Below are 19,209 nucleotides of genomic sequence, written 5' to 3' on the forward strand. Positions count from 1 at the left end.
TGTCGATTGATTGTCAATTAATTGTCAATTGTGTTTATTTCATAGAATAGTCTATTGTTTTTTGTTCATTTGTTGTGCATTAGTCAAATTTCAAATAAAATCACTTGAATTAAAAAAAAATGAGGAATTCGATAAACTTATTTAATATATTTTTTGTGAACTAATCAAATTTTAATTAAAAAAAAAAAAAGAATCCCTGCGAAGAATCCTCGCAGAGAATCCCCGCGGGGAAACAGGGAATGGGGCCCTGCGGGGATGGGGGATAATTTCCCTTATGGGTTGCCAACCCTATTCTTAACGGAGGTTGCTAGAACAAACGTAATTTTTTAAAGAACATTTCATTTATCCCAAAAATATATACAATTTGTTCTATACAAGATTTAATAATTAAAAACAAGTAGCAACTTTTCCCACTGGATGAGCTGAGCAAATGGTCCTAGGGTCAAGTTACCCTTGTTACCTTTTCTCTGCTCTCTTCTCGACAAGATATTGAGGGCAATGTCTCCTCCAGTGCCCTTCTTCATTGCAGTGGAAATATTTCCCTTTGCAGCGCTATCCTTGCCTTCTAATCCAGTAGGCTTCTTCTTCCCTTTCCCTTTGTCTTTCTTCACAAGAATACTTTTATTCTTTGAAGAGGAAGCAACTCCAGGCTTAGAGGACATTCCTTATTTCTCGACAGTAGTAACATTTACTTCTGGCACCAGACCCTTTATTCTCAACATTGTCTGGTAAGCCTGTAGCTTATCAAGTAAAGTAGTAAAATTTTATTCATAAATGCATTTAAAATTGCAGAAAACTCTTCAGAAGAGATTCTAGAATAAAACCGACTTGATTTCTTTCGTGCATGACAACACTGTTTACTTTTTCCATATTAAAGTGGACCATCATGTGTAGGACATGTTCACAAACATTGATCCCCACTTTGATGCGACTGTTGTAAATGTACTTAATGGCATCCCTCGCAGAGATTCCATAATCTCTTTGGCAGTACACATATCCTCATGTTTCTTTTGTCAACATATCAGATAAGCTGGCGAGGATATAAGCACAAGCTATTGACCCATTTGTCATATACATCTCGAACATTTCAGTTGTGTTAGAGCTAGGAATGGGAGGACAGTCCTCAGTTAAGACAAATTGCAAATTGTCTATCACAAGTATCGTGTTCAAATTTGATTTATAATTCACATAATTATCCCCAATAAATTTATCTGATGCCAACACGTATATTATTGAACTTGTCATTCTGAAATTAAATATCCAATCAAGTTTTAGCAATTTTAATAATTTACCCAAGATTATTCTTTTGCAACGATACTACATCAAGACATTCTTGATTAAATACTACCTCCAGAATAACTCATATTCCGATAGTCATTTAGGTACTGCTTTTGGTCAGACATTATTAAAACTTAATAATTGTGTAAGTGTAGACCCGCCATTTTCGAATCTTATAGAACAGTATGAGTATCGCTCCGAAATGGAAAACAATACCCAAGACGGAACTATAAAACCCTATTTATTTTACTGAAGCCTGGGTTGTTCCGAATCCTATGTTACAACCCTCCATAGGGATAACCGTCGTTACCAGCATAAGGTATCCAACCTTATCCATGTACTATAGATTATTTTGACTATTTAATCGAACCTGATCCACCTTTATGTCTCTACATAAAGTTCAAGTACTCATCCAATAGTAAAGGGACTTTTAGGTTTATTGGATTTCTATTCAAGCAATAGATCTATTCAATAACACCTTTATTGAATTATCATAATAAGTTCCATTGTTTACATACCACGAGTTTTAGGACATAAAACCCAACATAAGTGACCTTGTTGCTTACTTGTAACTTCAGTTGGGAGGCCGGACGAGCCATTGCCAGACCATTCCTTTGATTTTCCAGAGACTCAGAGGCATGAGGTAGTCCACGACGTACAAGAACCACTTTCTAGGGATTCATGTCCAGGTATGACTATGGAGTTTTCAATTTATGAACTTGTTAATAGTACTATTCAGTCTTAGCAGGATCTTCAAGCTCGGCTAAGGATTGATGACCCATGTTGCCCAGTTAACTGAGGCCATGTAAAGACTAAAAAGCACACTAGAGTAGCCAATTGTCCGTACCTCAAAGGTCGAGTTCCTTACGGACTGCTACTACTCCAGTGATGATGAGGACGTCACTCAACACCTGTCTCTTATACACATCTAGATGTGTATAAGAGACAGAACTGAGGCCATGTAAAGACTAAAAAGCACACTAGAGTAGCCAATTGTCCGTACCTCAAAGGTCGAGTTCCTTACGGACTGCTACTACTCCAGTGATGATGAGGACGTCACTCCATGTTTGACATTTTGTGAGGTTAAGGAGCATTTAGAGCCTAAATCCGACGAGATCCAAGTGTTAGAGTTAAAAGTCAAAAGACCTCGCCTGATTCTGACTCTTAGTATTTTGTATATATTCGAGTTTTTTTCCCCTAGTCCTCATGAATCTGTTGAGTCTTTTATTTGTTTCGACTCTTTTGGGTCACTTGAGTCTTTTGATTCTTTCTTTTTAGATTTTTTTCTATATTCTAAAAAATCCAAATTCGATATGTCTAGTTCTCTTCAAAAGATGAATAGCCTTACTAGGTTATATTGACTCATCCAAGAAGGGACCAGAGAAATACGAGAATTTCTTTGTGTTTTGACAGGAGACAGGTTATGTTTAGCAACCGAAGTTAAAAATTTGCCCTTCCTAGAGGGAGCCAGATGAAAAAATTTATTGCTTTCTTTATTTGTTTTCTAAATTAGGTTTCTTTTTGTTTTTGTTTTGTAGGGACGACCTAGAAGAGAGAAGAACATCTTTTTGGAACGCGAGCCTACTACCACCACCATCCTACGTGTGACATTGTTATCAGGGGAGGTTTTTTGTTTCCTTTAACTTTTTCTTTACTGGGCTTTATTTAGAATACATTGGGGACAATGTATCATTTTAAGTTGGGGGTGAGGCATCGATCGGTTAGTTTTTTATTTTAGCTTGGGGTCCTTGAGTGCTATGCTTAGACAATGCTTGTGTGCTTTGATTGCCCTGCTTGCTATTTGTTTTGTTGTTATCATGATAGTTTATGACACACTCTTCCTGTGATAAAATTTGCATGAAAGAATGTTAGGAACGCATGATCATGATTTTTAGCCCATTTTTTTTTAAAAATTCTTATCTCTCATGCATCTTTAAGTCATTGTTTTGCGAAATTAAAAGCCCTACATGCTTAGAATTAGGTTATCTGGTTTGTATTTTTGTTGTCACCCCGAAAGGTCCACCTTTGACTTAGGAGTAACTAGCTTGTTTTAGAGCAAAACTAGACAAAGTGGATGAAATAGAACCTACTGTGAATAAAAAAAATAATAAAGAAAAGAAAATTAGTTGTAATTTTTAAAAAAATAGAAAAAAAAAGCATAAGAAAGGAGGCATAAGCCGGTGTGCCTGAAAAAAAAAAGTGTATGTGTATGCATGAATATAAGTGAAAAGAGCTACCTCCGCCGTGTCTAGTTAGGGCCCATAAGAAAAGAGTGATAGGTTCCCGGTGGTGGGGTGTGAAAGCTAGCCCTCTAGGTAAAATGAATGCCCTTTATGTTGTGTGTGTGTTTAGGCACCCTTGTCTTAGTGTTGCCTTCTTTTTTGTAAGTGTGGTATGTCCGAGGTTAATAACCGAACCAGAGTAGAGGGAAAACGAAACGAGGACCTTATAAAACTTTTCCAGCAGGTGCAAGCTTAACTAGCAAAACTCTAGGCTCACACATGCATGAATAGATTAAGAACCATTCTTAACCTTGTGATTCATTGATTGATCACAATTGATTTTCGTTATTGATTTCAAATTTCATTCGATTCGACTGTTGAGATTGGAGTAACAATATTTTGAATTAAGCTAGCATAAATTTGATTGATTTATATTCTATTTTGGGTGTTTCTACCTTACTTGGAACGAGCAAGAATTAAGTTGGAGGTGTTTGATAACCCTAAAAAAGAGCTATTTTTCCTAGCTTAATCCAGGCTCATTATCGGATTTTACGTGTTTATTTTCCTATTTTGTAGGTACCAAGCAATCAAGAGGTAGAATGGGTGATTTGGTGAAGAATGAGGTTAATTTGAAGCAATTTGGAGTTGATTTGAGCATCCGGGCTTCAAAGGAGTTGAAATTACTAAAATGTCATCGAGTTCCACTAAGTATAATCGACCATCGAGTAATAGACTAAAATGGCATCTAGTATAATTGAGTATAATCAACCATCAAGTAAATTGCCATCGAGTACAATCAACTATCGAGTATCATCGAGTAAAAGACTGTCGAGTAATTGTGTAAAATGCTATAGAGTAAACAAGTGTCGATCATTGAGTAAAGGAGCATCGTGCATCGAGTATCGAGTTTTTGACAGAATGCTGAGCGTTGCAACGCTGTTTCTAGCATTGCAATGTTGCGATGATATCTATAAATATCTCCCTTCGCTTTAGGTCAGAAAGAGGACACCTACCTTTGGTCTCTAGCCGAATTTCCCCCCTCTTTTCTCTTCCACTTTGTATTTTGGGTGTTTCTTTATTAATTTTCAAGTATATGCCAGATTGTAGCTTCTCATCTCCATGGGAAGGTAAAGTTTTGGTTTCTTAGTTTAGGTTTTCGGAGGAACTAGATGTAATTTCTTGAGATTTCAATTTATTGATGTATACAAACTCGTCTATGGGTTTTAATCCGAATTGACATTTATGAATTGCATGATTTTAATTGTTGATTGACGCCTAATAATTTTGTTGTGTGATTCTAATGCTTTGTGATTAACTTGTAATATTGTGCAGCGTTGCATTTATGAATTGCATGATTTTAATGCTTTGTGATTAACTTGTAATATTTTAACTCGGGTGTTGCGATCTCCAAACCCGAGGGCTGCACAATAGTGCAGTACCATAGTGCTGTGACACAAATTTAAGGAGAGGATATTTTCTTCGATAGCATCGTGACACTGCCTTTTATAACATTGCAATGCATTGTATTTTCAGAAAATTTATTTATGAAGTCTCGGGTTTCCAATCGTTTTGGGTATTGAGTCTTGGGAGTTTTGAGGCCAAGAGAGAGAGCTTAAAGTAAAATTTAGAGTGTCTTTAGTGTCAGAGACGTTTGGAGAATATTGGAAGGACGATTCTACCCAGAAACGAGACTAGAACACTGGATAATACCTTTCTTTCTCTTTTATTTCTTTCTTTCTTCTCTGTATTTTTGCATTATAAACTTGGTTCTGTCTATGGAAGTTATGTTTGGTTGATCTTTCATTGATCCAGACCTAGATGAATTGGATTGTTTCTAAATACTTTTATGATCTTGAATTAAATTAGCATCATTACTTTTTGGCATGACTATTCTTATTACTTTTGATTGTTTGATCAACAATGGAATGATTTTATGGTCTATTATCTTCTTGTAACAAGAGGGTTTTAGATTAGATCATACACTATTGATATTGATTTGAAAGTTTAAAGATATGAATGAAAGTTTTAAACAAAAGTACAAAGTTTGTATGTTCCATAATTTAGGGGAAAAAAGAAAGAAAAGAAAATTTCGAGGACAAAAGTGGAAATGTATGCTTAAGAGCATTTCGGACCACCCTACTTTTTAGATTTTTTTTCTTCCTGAGTGAAGGGTTTTTTTCCCTTTTTATTTATTATTATTATTATTATTATTTTTTATTTTTACCAACCCCAAATTACTTTTTAGAATTTTACTCCCAATTCCAAATTAGATCGACCACCTGTCCCTTGTTCCTCGTATCGTACACTGGCCGGTCGACCAACTCCGACGCCACCATTCCAGTCGGCCATTGGAGAACCTTGCCTCTGTCCGCCAGCCATATTACCCACACAGCTGCTTCACACCTAATCAAGAACGCATTGACAGCGTCAATCGAGGGGAAAGAAGCAGGCCAGGAATAGAAAACAAGTCATCATCCAATTCTGGCCCAGCATTGGTTGAAGTCTACAAAGTGAGATAATATCAGACTACATGTTTTTATCTGATGATTGTCAATTTCATGTTTGTCACATTCTTGATATATAATTCTACTCATTGGACTAAATGCATATTTGTAAATAGAAAAAAATGAACGAAAGGTTTTGCCTTGATGCAGTTACATGTCCCAGGTTGTTTACTTTTATCCAAATACAATTCTTTGATTTGTTTGCTGCTATACAAATCAAATCGGCATGACAGGATGCGTCCATGAGGTCGAACCCTCAATGGGAGATGGCAGGATTGCATCCTAACGATTTTGTTGATTGGTTTAATTTGTGATGATTTGGGTAAATTAACTTGTGCTTAGCGGAAATGGTGGAACGATTACGTGAAGTTTGGTTTATTGATATGTTCGTCTATTCATTTACAGGGTTGTAAAAGTTGTAATCCTCTGTGGTCTGGGCCAGTCGCTTGGGCGTAATCTCCTGGAGTTTATAATGCAGCCATGGACACAGGTTTAGAGTAAGCATATATGCCGTAGATGGCGTCGCGTTGAGGAATGGAATTTTTTGGAAGTGTTTCTGTTGTTGCCGTTGGGATTCTTGGATCATTGTTATGTTGTGTACGAGTCAATTACTAGCTTCTTCTGGGAATTCTGAACAAAGATAAACTGCATAGGTATTAAAGAGATGGAACTGCGAATGAAAGTCACTCAAGCAGTTCACGTCCTAAATCATGATACCCAATCTTGCAACCGTGTGGCAGCAAATCAATGGTTAGTTCAGTTTCAGCAGACAGGTGCTGCTTGGGAAGTTGCCACTGCCATCCTTACCTCCGATCATGTTCAACATCCGCTGTCCTCCTTTGTCCCTGATTTGGAAGTCGAGTTCTTTGCTGCTCAGATTCTTAAACGCAAGGTTAGTAGTTTGACTTCAATTTTAATTCCAACCCAATTTCGCATTGCTGAAACATCTATTTTTCCTTATTTTGTGCCAGCCTATTGTTTTGCTTAAGCATGATAACTTCGACACTGGATTTAATTTTGCAACCAGGAAGAATCTAACTTATATAAATTTCGTTTAAAAAAAATATAAATAAAAAAATTGATTTATTTGATTTATCTTTTTATTTTAACAAGTAAAGAGACCTTTCATTCAGAGCAGTTTGATAAGCCACATCTTCATTGGGTCATTCAGTAGCATCGATCCTTCCCCTGTTGGAGTCTAGCCTTCTTCTTCTTTGGGTTTTTGTCGCTTGTTTGATCAATAGGGAAACGACTGTCTCGACTCTGTTGTCTTTGTGGGGATGTTTGCCTTTGGAGTCCATGTTAGTCCAAAGGCTTTTCTTCTTCCTTTGCTTGTCCATTCTTCCCTCATCTAGCAGTTTTGTTTTTTTCTTGGTATGGAAGATGGAAATTTCCAAGAAGGTAAGTTATTTGCGTGGCAGGTTCTGCAAGGAAGAGTTAACACCTTGGATAGGCTCTTGGCCAGAAGGTCCTTTTTGGTTAGGCCACATTGTCACAAAGATAGTGGAGGACCTTGACCATATTCTTTGGAGGTGTGATTTTACTTGGGTTGTTTGACATGGTTTCTTTGAGGCGTTTGACCATATATGCTAGTTCATAGGGACTTGGGTTTGTAGGGAGTCGATCAAAGAATTTCTCCTCCATTGGCCTTTTCGGTAGAAGGGTCTGTTTTTGTGGCAGGCTGGGGCATGTGCTATTCTGTGGGGTATGAGGGGGGAGAAAAACAATAGAATCTTCAGGAGGAGCGGGATTTCTTGTAGTAATGTTTGGGCCCTTAGATTCTCTGTTTCTCATTGGGCCTAGGTGTCTAGATCTTTTTTATAATTATTCGCTTAGTCAGATTTTTACTTCATTGGACCCCCTTCTTATAGTTGGCTCTCGTTTTGGTGGGCTTCTCCTTTTTGTATGCTTGTGTATTCTTTCATTTTTTCTCAATGAAAGTATGATTGTTGCAGAAAAAAATCTTTTGAATAAGAGCTTGCATTCGATGGCCTATTTCATTAGACTTATGCTATACTTTATTTGGAAGAGAGACGATTGATGTGATGAGTCTTCTTTCTTTTCTTTGTGACTAGTTGGTGAGCCTTGGGAGAAGGGATGTTTGATTTTGGACATGGACCCTCGATCCTTTGAGCGACTTCTTGTGCCATTCCTTTTTCTGTATCTTGTCTACCTCTCCTTCCCCTTTGGTTGCCTAAGATTTTTCTACTTTTTACTCAACTTAGAAAGCTAAAATTTCATAGAAGGTTAAGGTTTTTGTGTGGTAGGTTTTACATGGAAGAGTTAACACCATAGATCGCATCCAAAGACATTCTTTCTATATGTTGTTTCTGCAATGGTGCATTCTTGATCATTTGCTGTGGGATTGCCAGTTTGCTCTTTTCCTTTGGGGTCAATGGAAAAGCTCGTTCGGGGTGTGTGGGGCTTTGACAAAAAAGGTTGGATAGTGTATCGGGAAATGGTATTTGATTTCCTCTCAACTCTTTAAAGTAAGTTGTCTTCAGAAATTGCTTCTTCCCATCAGATGAAAGTAGTAGGAACTTCCTTTGTTGAGAGGTCTTGTTTTTGGGTTAGAAAGGAAAAAAAGGAAGTAGTGGATCTGAATTTCAAATCCATTTGGGTGGTTTCTCGCTTGCTTGTTCATTACTCTTGGAAGGACGTCCAGTATGCCTTAGAAGATTTTCGGTCCAAAGTTTCTATTAATCCTTTTATGGATTATAAGGCTTTAGTAAAGGTTGAAGAAGATTTTTCAGATCTCATCTTTAATGGCAAGTGGGATCTTTTTGGTGACCTTCATTTGAAGTTTGAGCATTGGTCTTTTGTGAATCATTCTCATCTGGAGGTGATTAAAAGTTATGGAGGTTGGTTATCAATTAAAAACCTACCTCTGGAGTACTGGAAGAGATCTGTCTTTGAAGCTATTGGACAAAATTTGGGTGGGTTGGTCAGTGTTGCATCCCAAACCCTCAATTTCATTGATTGTTTTGTGACCTTCATTGAAGTTTAAAGGAAACCTTTGTGGCTTCATTCCTTCCAGCATAAATTACTGTTCAGGTTGATAATAGTGGTTCTTTCTCTCTTTGATTTGGTGATGTAGATGCAGTGGAAATGCCAAGTCCAAATATTATACGTCATGGCAATTTATCTTTTAATGACTTTTCTAATTTGATGGATTTAAAGAGGATAGAAAAGGTAATGGAAGATGAAGCTTGTATTTTATCGATTGACGGGGACTTTGGTTCGAAGGAAGTTGCTCCCTCTCCTCCTGTCCATAATTTTTCTCCTCAAGGACCTCTAAAAGATGCTATGCAGTCATCATCTTTTCAGCCTACAGTGAGTTCTAACAGGGTAAAGTCAAGGCTCATGGAAGCTTTCCCTTGGCATTATTTATTTATTTATTTTAATGGAAACAAGTCTCTTCATTAATAAAAACGAGACAAAAGCTCAAAGTATAAGAGAGTTATACAAAGAACATACAACAGAAAGACCTATGGATCAGGAGGCGCACCCGGACATCTCAACTAGGTTGACACCCCCTTAACGCCCACATCATTTCCTACAATCTAATATCAATATGAAAAGATCAATATCAAATCACTTCTCTTACAAAAATCGAAGAAGATTACAAAAAGGCAGTTTCCATCCAAGCAAAAGTGCACCAAAACAAATAGCAAAAACGGACTTAAATGAGAGCAAAATTAGTAGTAAAGAAAAACGCCCACGAGCTTGGGCAAAGAGCTTGAAAAGAGAATGCCTCAAAATGCTTGGATTGAGTGCACCACAAAGAAACATTTCGATGGGCAGCTTCAAAGCAATCTGACCATCCAAGGAATTTATCATGGAACACCCTTTGGTTTCTCTCAAACCACAATTCAGCCAACAAAGCCTTGACTGGAATGATCCAAATGAAACGAGGCTTTACTTTAAATGAGGACCAATTAAAACTTGCTGTACATTGTATCTAAAATCATTGCCAAACATCCATGAGGTACTGAAGATGTTGAATAATTCCCACCAACGCTTAACTGAATAATTGCAGTTGAAGAATAGATGCTATAGATCCTCTTCATTCGGTTACAAAGAAAGCACATGGAAGGAGACAAGCAACTTAAACGCATCTTATGTTGCATAACTGAGGAGCCGTTTAGTTGACCAAAGACCATTATCCATACAAGGATGTTGAAGAGAGAAAGTTGAAAAAAAGACCATTATCCATTTCCCTTGACATTATTCTTGAAAGAAAGTTGTTCCCAATGTTCTTGTTTGTGAAGAGAGAACTTCTGATGCTTTAGAAGAATCTTGCACCAATCTTTTGATTTCTTCATCAATCGCTTCTAAACATCATCAACCTTTGGATCCTAATAATTTCTTTAAGCAATCTATTATCACTTCCCCTGAATCTGATGTTCAATTTATTAAAGAGGTATTTAACCTCTCTTCTCCTAAAGAAGGTTTATCTTCTTTTGAAGATGATGAGAAATCAGTGGTAAGTGTGAGCAGCGAAGAAGTAGAAGTTCCTATGGAAGAACCAGTGCAACAAGAGTTGCTATCAAAGCATATATTTGCAGAAGCTTATGATCATATATATATATATATATATTTCATTGAAAAAGGAAATGGCCTTTTCATTAAGATAATGTAGATAATAATAATAAAATGAAGAGGCAACATAGCTAGAACTCTCAATTAGGTTGACACTCCCTTAGCACTCTCATCATATCCCATAAATGAAACAAACTAAACAAAACCAAGAACAGACAGCAACATAGAATGAGGTTCCGAAAACAACTTGGAACCATAAACAAAAACCAGAACAGTACCTTAAAAACTGTTACAAGAACAAACTCAATCTAAATACGATATTCATTAACAACAACTAAACAAAACCAAATAAAACAGAACTATATCAATCTTTTTGAGAACTGGAAAACTGTCATATTCTAGGCTGAAGGAGAAATGAACGTCTGCCAATTCAATTTTAAATCCTAATTAACACCTGCCAATATATATTTTTGCAAGTGAAGACATTGGTTCACTTAATTTAGAGCCTTTTGCTGCAGCTTCTCCATTGTCTTCTTCTTTGATTTTTGACAAATTCGCTTCTTTGGTTAAGGCTTGCGGTCTTCGGTTGTGAGCAATTCCTTTTAGTTTTCTAGGAGCTACAATTTAAGGTTGTTTGCCTTGTTTGTTTACAGTTATTTGCATTTTTTCCGAATTGTTCGAAGTGTTGGAGTTTTTTCAAGTCCCATTTACATTGGGGTCTCGTCTCCTCTCATAAAGGCTTTTTCAGAGTTTTTTGATCATTTGTGTCAATAATTTTGGTTTGTTGTTTCTCTATGTTTGACTTGGTTTGTCTTGGTTTGGTTTGTCTTTTAGTTTCTTATGGGACTCTCTAAGTTGTTTGGTTTCTTATAAAGAATGTGAGGTCCTTCTCAACATACCCCCTCAAGATGGTGTCTCTTTTTGGATTCACCATTCTTGATTGGATCACGATTTCTACTTTTTTTTTATTAGACCAAATACCCGTTTGGGCTTTATGGGCTCTGAGACTCTCTCTAAGTTTGCTGAAAGTTCTCTTCTTTTTGGCCTGTGTTCATCATTAGTTGTGTCTGTTTCTTATTTTTGTCTTTTATTCGGAGATCTTATATTTTGGAGTAGTAGTCTCTTTTCATTATATTAAATTTTTGTTTCTATTTCAAAAAAAGGAAAGTGGCTATCTAATACATCATCATTTAGAAGTACACTTTTGGAGGCCCATAATTATACAATTTCTCATTTGAATTTGAAAATCTACCTGCCAGATCCAGAATGAAGGCTATCTTTTACAATTAGGAGTAAAGGATGCTCTACTAAACGCTCTTCTTGTGGCTGCCAAAAAGTTTAGTTCAGGCCCTCCTCAGGTGCTTCATCTCTTACTTGAAATTTGAGCTCGTGTGTCATTTCAAATAATCTAGATATTTGTTAATAGTCTAGATAGGTGTGCTTATTTTAATATTTTGATTTCTCTTTAAACTCCCTCCTAAAATTATTTATTCTCATATCCATGAAATGAATGAATGTTTCTCACCAAAAAATAGAAAAATTATTTATTCATTTGTGTTTGGGTAAGAGATAACAGTGTATGAAGTTTGAAGTCTAAATGGAACCTAAAACTTCTTTAACCGTAGTTAAAGCCTAAAATAACCTTCTCTGTTCGTTTTTTTTGGGATCTATTTATATTATAGAGTATCATATCATGTCTCTGTATTATTTATGTAGTTAATAGTCTAAATTTCTTAACTTGCTACTTCTTCCTTACCTTAGGATATGCCCTCTGCTTTTGTGACAGCTTTTAACTCAAATCTGTCTTGCACTCTCTGCGCTTATTCTGAGAACAGTAGAGCATGGGAAACCCATTGATCGGCTTTTCTACAGTCTTCAGAATCTGCAGAGTGTGGACAACGGCAATTTGGCAGTTTTGGAGATGCTTACTGTTTTACCTGAAGAAGTCGTTGACAGCCAAAATGTTGATTGTAAAATAAGTTCATCCTGTAGGAGCCAATATGCTCGAGAGGTGTAGGAACTTTCTATCTGTACTAATGTGTTTGCAGCCTCCGAATTTATGGTCCACTTTATCTTTTATTTGTCCATTTTGTTTAACTTTAATCTTGCAGCTTCTGTTGCACACTCCTATGGTTCTTGAGTTCCTATTGCAGCAATCTGAGGAAGGGTTTGATTGTGGGACACAGCCGCAGGAAAAGAACAGAAAAATTCTTCGATGTTTGCTGAGTTGGGTATGATGGTTATCAACATTATGCCACTCTAATGAAACTAAAGATTTATAATGATGTGTTGGGTGGGGCTTTCTTCTGTCCGCTTATAAATTTCCCGGGTTCGACTTAATTCATATAAAGAAAAACAGTGTTTTGCAATGTTCTTTAGCTTTTGGCATGAAATTTCATTTTCATTATATTATGTCTCATTCCCTTGCGAATGTCACAGCTTCCCTATGTTTTTTCTTCTCCATAAAGGTTAGTTTTCTTATGTCCAGGTGCGTGTTGGGTGCTTCTCTGAGATACCTCAAGGTTCATTGCCGACACATCCGCTTCTTAATTTTGTGCTCAAGTCCTTGCAGGTAGTAATTATAATGACACATATTATCTTTTTGCTAGCCTTTGAAGGCTCTTCATTTTTGTTGGATGTGATGAGGGTGCTATGGGGTGTCAACCTAGTTGAGATGTCCGGGTGCGCCTACTGATCCTTTGGTTTCTTGCTTGGTTCTTTGAATTCGCCTTTATTTCCAAGTACACATCTCTTGTACTAAATCTTATTGATTAATAAAGGCCGTTTCCTTTTCAAAAAAATTATAATGACACATATGAATTGCATTCTGCTTGTTTAGCATCTAAAAAGTTATTCTTTTATAGGATGTAGCTTCATTTGATTTGGCTATTGAAGTTCTTGTTGAGCTTGTGAGTAGACATGAGGTATGCATCATACCTTACAACAGTACATTATTGAAATATGAAGTGCACAGTATGGTTATACAAATGTATATTTGTTATATATAGCAGTCACATTATGTAAAAAGTTTGGGGAAGACTCAAGATTGGTCATATATAAGATTCTGATTGCTTTTTGGCATTGTGTATTTTTGGACATTAGTCTTTTCATTTTATCAATAAAAAGTCTTGTTTCCTTCAATCCTTTTTTTTGTTTTTTTTTAAATATATATATAAAAAAAGATTGCTAATTCTCCATCTTAGTTTTAATGAAAAGTTTCGTTTGTTATTAAAAAAAAGTTTCCCTTTTCATCTCTTCTATGCAAGATTTAAATTTAAACTGGCATGATGTTATATTTCCAGTTTAATCATTGTATTGTTCAAGTTCTAGAGTTTGAGTTGTATTATCTTGTTTTGTTCTATTATCTCCCTTCTCATATTTCCTTCTTTTGCTCCATGTACTTTGGATATTGTATGAACATGATGAGAGTGCTAAGGGGGTATCAACCTAGTTGAGATACCCTGGTGCACATCCTAATCCAATGGTTTTTGTTTTTGTCTCCTTGTAATCTCTTGTACTACGAGACTGCCCATTTTCACAATTCAATGAAAATTGTGTTTTCTTTTCAAAAAAAAAAGGGAAAAAAATCCGTCTTAGTTGAAAGGTCCATTGGATGTTTTTATATTATTTTTTCAGAAATAGAAACAAAATCCATTCATGTTAAATTAAATTACAAATAAAAGCAACATGAGCTAATACTAGAAGACTAAAGGGCCGAATAGCTTTCCTTAGAGTTCAAATATGAGAAAAGAACCTGAATGGTAGGAACTTAAAAGATTGAGGTAATGGGCTTTGAAACCCTAGCCATCGGAACTAACCCTAGCTACCATTGTCATCGGACCTAACCTTAGCTACTCCGCCGCTAGACCTAACCCTATCCGCCCTGTTGCTGCTCCTATATGTCGTCGTTTGACTGCTGTAGACCGGTCACCTTTGTTTGTTGTCCTCTTCTCAGTTTTCAATGGCCATCCTCATTCACGACCTCAATTATTGGGCCTTGTTCCCGAAAGCTGTTCTCTCTCCCAGGTGGGTTAACGTTGGGAGCGCATAAAGATGTAAGGCATAAATCTCATTACCTTTATTCCATATATCTGTTGAGGATTTCTTGTTTTCCACTTTATTATTTATTTATTTTTCCGAACAGAATAACTTTTTGTGGATAGATGAAAAAATGCAATATGTTTAATTAAAGAACCTCCTAAAAGGAGAAAAATACCATAACTGACCAAATAAAATGGGCTAGAGTAGCTGCCTCCAAAAGAAAGAATTCAGAAGCAAAAACAACTTTCCCAAGTATTACACACGAAAAAAGGGAAGTTTTTTATTTTTTTTTGCCAGAACTTCAGAAGTTGAAAAGACCATTGTCTTTTTAGATTCAAATGAGAATGCTCATTGTTTCCATAATTCTTCTTCAACCTCTCCTCTTCACCCTTCTTGAATTTTTAAAGGCTTTGGAGAGTCATCCCTTCTAGTCACTTCTATGAAAGCAAATTTTAAGGAGGGTGAAAGGTCTATCTAATGATTATGTTGATTCTTCTTCAGCCACTACAAGGCTTATACCAGCTCTTCCTTTGCACTAATCTCGCAAAAGAGAGCTTCTTTCTTTCAATAATAAGTGTAGAAGATAACGTTGGTTTGATAGAAACTGGGTGCTCTCTTGTTCAATTTCCACTTTAGCTTTGTCAAAGTCAGTTCTCAACTCTTTGAAGCCCCTTCGTCCCTCCCAGAAATTTAAGTTTTCAAAATTCTCTCTTTTGGAGTAAAGAACCCTGTTTATTAGGTGTATACCTATTTGATCTTCTCCAAAAAGTCCTTTAATTCATAATGATTCAGATGATGACTCTGATGTTAGTTTGATCAGTGAAGAGTTTGACACTTTTGTTGAAGCCTCTGAGCTTCTGGTTTATGAAGAGTTAGACAATTTTGTTGAAGTCTCTGAAGATAGTCTGTTTTGACATGATGAGAGGGACTGTTCAATTGAGATTGAGCAATTCAACTGATGAGATTAAAAAAAAACGTATGTTCTTTGCAACTACTCTACCAAATGTAGGCAGTGATTGATTTGGTTTGATGTGGACCAAATCAGCCGAATGGAAACCAAATCAAATGATACCCACCAAGGAGAATTGATTTCAATGCAAATCTTGCACCAATCTCCATAGAAACAGCTAGAAAATGTGGTTGGATGGGGGTGGATGCACAATGGGATGGTTGACGTTGAAAGCAATAACAACTGTGGTGGGTTAGATAGTTGATGATGGCGGCAACTGATGGCTACTGAACCACAGGTTGAGAGAGAAAAATATATTATTGCCGGATTCTCATTGGAGAAGATGCCAGAGATAGCATCGGAGATGAAGCGGTGGCAAAACGATTAGAGATGGGGATTAAAGCCCATGCTAACAGGAAGACCCACACGAATTGAAAAAACCCACAATGCAAGATTTGAAAAAACCCACGATATGGGATCTGAAACCCACGCGAATTGCTGTGTGATGGTGTGAAAGACGGGGTGAAGGTGCTGAATACGACGATGAGGGATTATAGAGGAATGATTTGGGTAATGATTTTTGGTTCTCTTAATTGCTCACAAACTCTTCAAAGGAAGCTGCCAAATTGTTATCTTTTGCCCTCAATCTGCCCCCTGTGTGCAGAATTCTAAAGACAGCCAGCGTATCTTCTTTGAATGTCATTATTCTTTGGAATTATGGAGGAAATTGTTTGCATCATTCAATCTTCACTGGGTTTTCAACAATGTTTTCAAGGAGAATGTTGCTCAGCTTATCATCGGTCCCTTTTTAAAAGCTCACTCGCTTCAGTTATGGATTAATGTAGTTAAAACAGTTTTGTTAGAAATTTGGTTGGAGAGAAATCAGCGTATTTTTCAAGAAAAGTCTATTCAATGGTTTGACCGTTATTAGATTGCAAGAGTTAAAGCTTCTTCTTGGTGTTCACTTTTCAAGAATTTTTCGGATTATTCTATTCAAGATATTTATCTTAATTGAAATGCTTTCATTCATTCTATGTAATAGTTTTTTTGACACATGGTTTTCTATTGTATTCGAAATGTTCGTTCTGGGGTATGATGAGGATGCTATGAGTGTGTCAACCTAGTTGAGATAGCCAGGGGCATCTGCCGATCCCTAGTTCTTCTTATTTTTAGTAGTTTCTTGTAATTCGAGCATTAGTCTCTTTTCATTTCATCAATGAAAAGTGGCGTTTCCTTTTCAAAAAAAAAAAAAAAAAAAAAGAGAAGAGAACGAAAAAAGACGGTGATGGGAAGGACAAAGCTATTGGAGTGTGTTGAAGATTTCACTGAAGATGGACAACACTGCTATTTGTAGCGGCTAGGGGTTTCTCTTTAAAATGTTAGGGTTTTACTACTTTGATGCCATGTTAAATCACCGATCAATTAAAAAACTTAAGCTGATAGGTGAAGGTAAATTTAATATTATATCAACATTTTAACGACTATGACCACCTTAATGCAAAGCAGCTTTGCCTTGAGGTCTAGAAGAGGACCCATGAGTGGCTGAGATATATTGCTTCTGAAAATGCTGGAAAAGGCCCAATGAAGGCTAAAAAGCTCAAACACTTTTGACCAAAACAGAGTGGCATAAGAACATTAAAAAAACATGATTGGGAGAATTTTTGGCTAGTAGACATAGCGAACAAACTGAGAACATGATGCACTCATAACGGACATTCTTTTGCAAAACTTATGATGTATTGAGGCTGCAATTTAACAAATTGACGGTGTCTAAAGAGATACTAATAAGGCCATCACATTTCTTACCAATGATCTTAAAGGTTTCCTAGTTCCACAATGATCTCAAAGGTTCTTACCCATGTAAGTTTCTTATTTAATCCAACCACCAATATTTTTTATTATTTCCCCATCAAAATATGAAAACCTCCCACTTTCTCCGAACACCAACCTTGTGATCAACTCGATAACTTGGCCTACACCCATTTTTTTTTTTTGAAATGGAAACGAGCCTCTTCATTAATATTAATGAAATGAGACTAATGCTCAAAGTACAAGAGAATTATGCAAAGAGCTAAAAGGCCTATGGATCAGGAGGCACACTAGGACATCTCAACTAGGTTGACACCCTCCTAGCGCCCACATCATATCCGTACAAACTATCCTCAATAACAATAAGACCAAGATAAAATTCAGCCCATACAAAAGAGTTACAAGATTACACAGTTTTAACATAAGCCAAAACTAGACAAAGCAGAACAAACAAATACAAAAGGGGCTCAAAAATAAAAAAAACTGAGGAGACTTGATTCGAGAAGTAGTCCGCTAGCAATCTGGGAAAATGAAAGCTCACCCAATTGAACATGGTTCAGAAAGAAGTCTTTGAAAACCTTACTTAGTGTGCACCAAGAGCGAGCATTTCGAGAAGTAGTCTGCTAGCAATCTGGTCAGGATGTGAGTGATAAGTCAAAGTCAGAGCCCGGGACAGCACAACCCCTCAACAAATCATCAACTGAGAATTAGTATGAGAAATATACTTTCCACAAGGTCAATTTCACCCATGTAATGAGTTCAGATCAGTGTTAAGTTGCATTGCGAACTTGTTTTAATTTCTAAACTACCAGAACAAGATAGGATATCAATGCTTCCCTTGCAATCTGAAAACAACATCAGTGACGTCTTCCAAAAGAGTACCATAAGCAATTAGCATTTGTGAAAGGATTTGAATAACTTTGTTCCAGCTTTCATCCCAATCCTTTGTAACAAAGAATTGATTTGTAGGTGAGCGTGAAGCTGCATTATTGTCTCTTATCCATGTAAATCTTCTGTTGGATAATGGGATTTTCATCAAGCTTGATTTTTTTTTTTTCATTTCAAAAAAAAAAAAAAAGCTGTTAGCCTCAATGAAATTGTTGAATTTTTTCATACTCCTTGTCAATCTTCCAATTGGGAGTCTATCTTGAGGCCATCTAGTTACATTAAAATCGCTGCCAATGCACCATGGATTGGCGAAGTAGTCAGATAAAAAGGAAAGCTCTGGCTAGATATGTTTTCTTTCCCTATAATCGGTTGGGCCATAGACATTCGTGATCCAACGAACTTTTTTTTACAAATTGTTATGCGTTTAACACAGAGTGAGTACCCTCCTTCCAAAACTTCTGTGACTGCTACTTTGCTTTCATCCCACGTTGTTAGGATGCCTCCTGATCTTCCAAATGCCTTTGTGTTAACCCACCCAATCTCTTTCGAACTCCATAAGGATTTGATGAACTTCCTGTCGAAGGTCTCCTTTTTGGTCTCTTGTAATAGTACCATATCGGGGTTAATCTTTTTGATAAGGTTTTTGATTATCATCCGTTTTGCGGGATCTCTAAGTCCTCTTGTGTTCCATGAGAGGATTTTCATTTTATCAATAGTTGAGCACTTTGTTTTGAGTCCCTGATATTGGTTGCTAACCAAAAGTGATGTCACAGGCCTCTTTTAAGCAAAGGTTTACCATAATCAAAAGGGTTAATTAAACAACTCTCACAAATTTCTATCTTAGGGGTCTCAGAAATAGTATTCCAATCATCAATCGGATGTAACATAGTGATGAGGAGAATTAGAAGATAATTAGTATATTTTAGTTAATATTTGTTTAGTTGATAATTTAGATTAATTAGTGTTTAATTAGTTA

General features: G+C 36.5%; 1 protein-coding gene across 3 annotated transcripts in view; it reads left to right on the forward strand.

The window, feature by feature from the left end:
• Nucleotides 1-5,736: 5,736 nt before the first annotated feature.
• Nucleotides 5,737-19,209, forward strand: part of LOC120080791 (transportin-3) — a 104,984-nt gene continuing 91,511 nt past the window's right edge. For 2 of the 3 annotated variants that reach the window (XR_005482648.1, XM_039035423.1), the window contains exons 1-7: nt 5,737-6,010; nt 6,410-6,896; nt 11,806-11,904; nt 12,333-12,557; nt 12,658-12,777; nt 13,035-13,118; nt 13,411-13,470. Coding sequence is in view for 2 of the 3 variants with exons in the window: in XM_039035423.1 (XP_038891351.1) it covers nt 6,669-6,896; nt 11,806-11,904; nt 12,333-12,557; nt 12,658-12,777; nt 13,035-13,118; nt 13,411-13,470 (816 nt within the window). In the remaining variant the exon portion in view is untranslated. Of the gene's footprint in view, nt 6,011-6,133; nt 6,327-6,409; nt 6,897-11,805; nt 11,905-12,332; nt 12,558-12,657; nt 12,778-13,034; nt 13,119-13,410; nt 13,471-19,209 lie in introns of those variants that run through there. The other variant, XM_039035431.1, reaches the window with a different exon arrangement.

This window comes from Benincasa hispida, chromosome 1, assembly GCF_009727055.1.
Source record: "Benincasa hispida cultivar B227 chromosome 1, ASM972705v1, whole genome shotgun sequence".
In the NCBI taxonomy this organism is placed as follows: domain Eukaryota; kingdom Viridiplantae; phylum Streptophyta; class Magnoliopsida; order Cucurbitales; family Cucurbitaceae; genus Benincasa; species Benincasa hispida.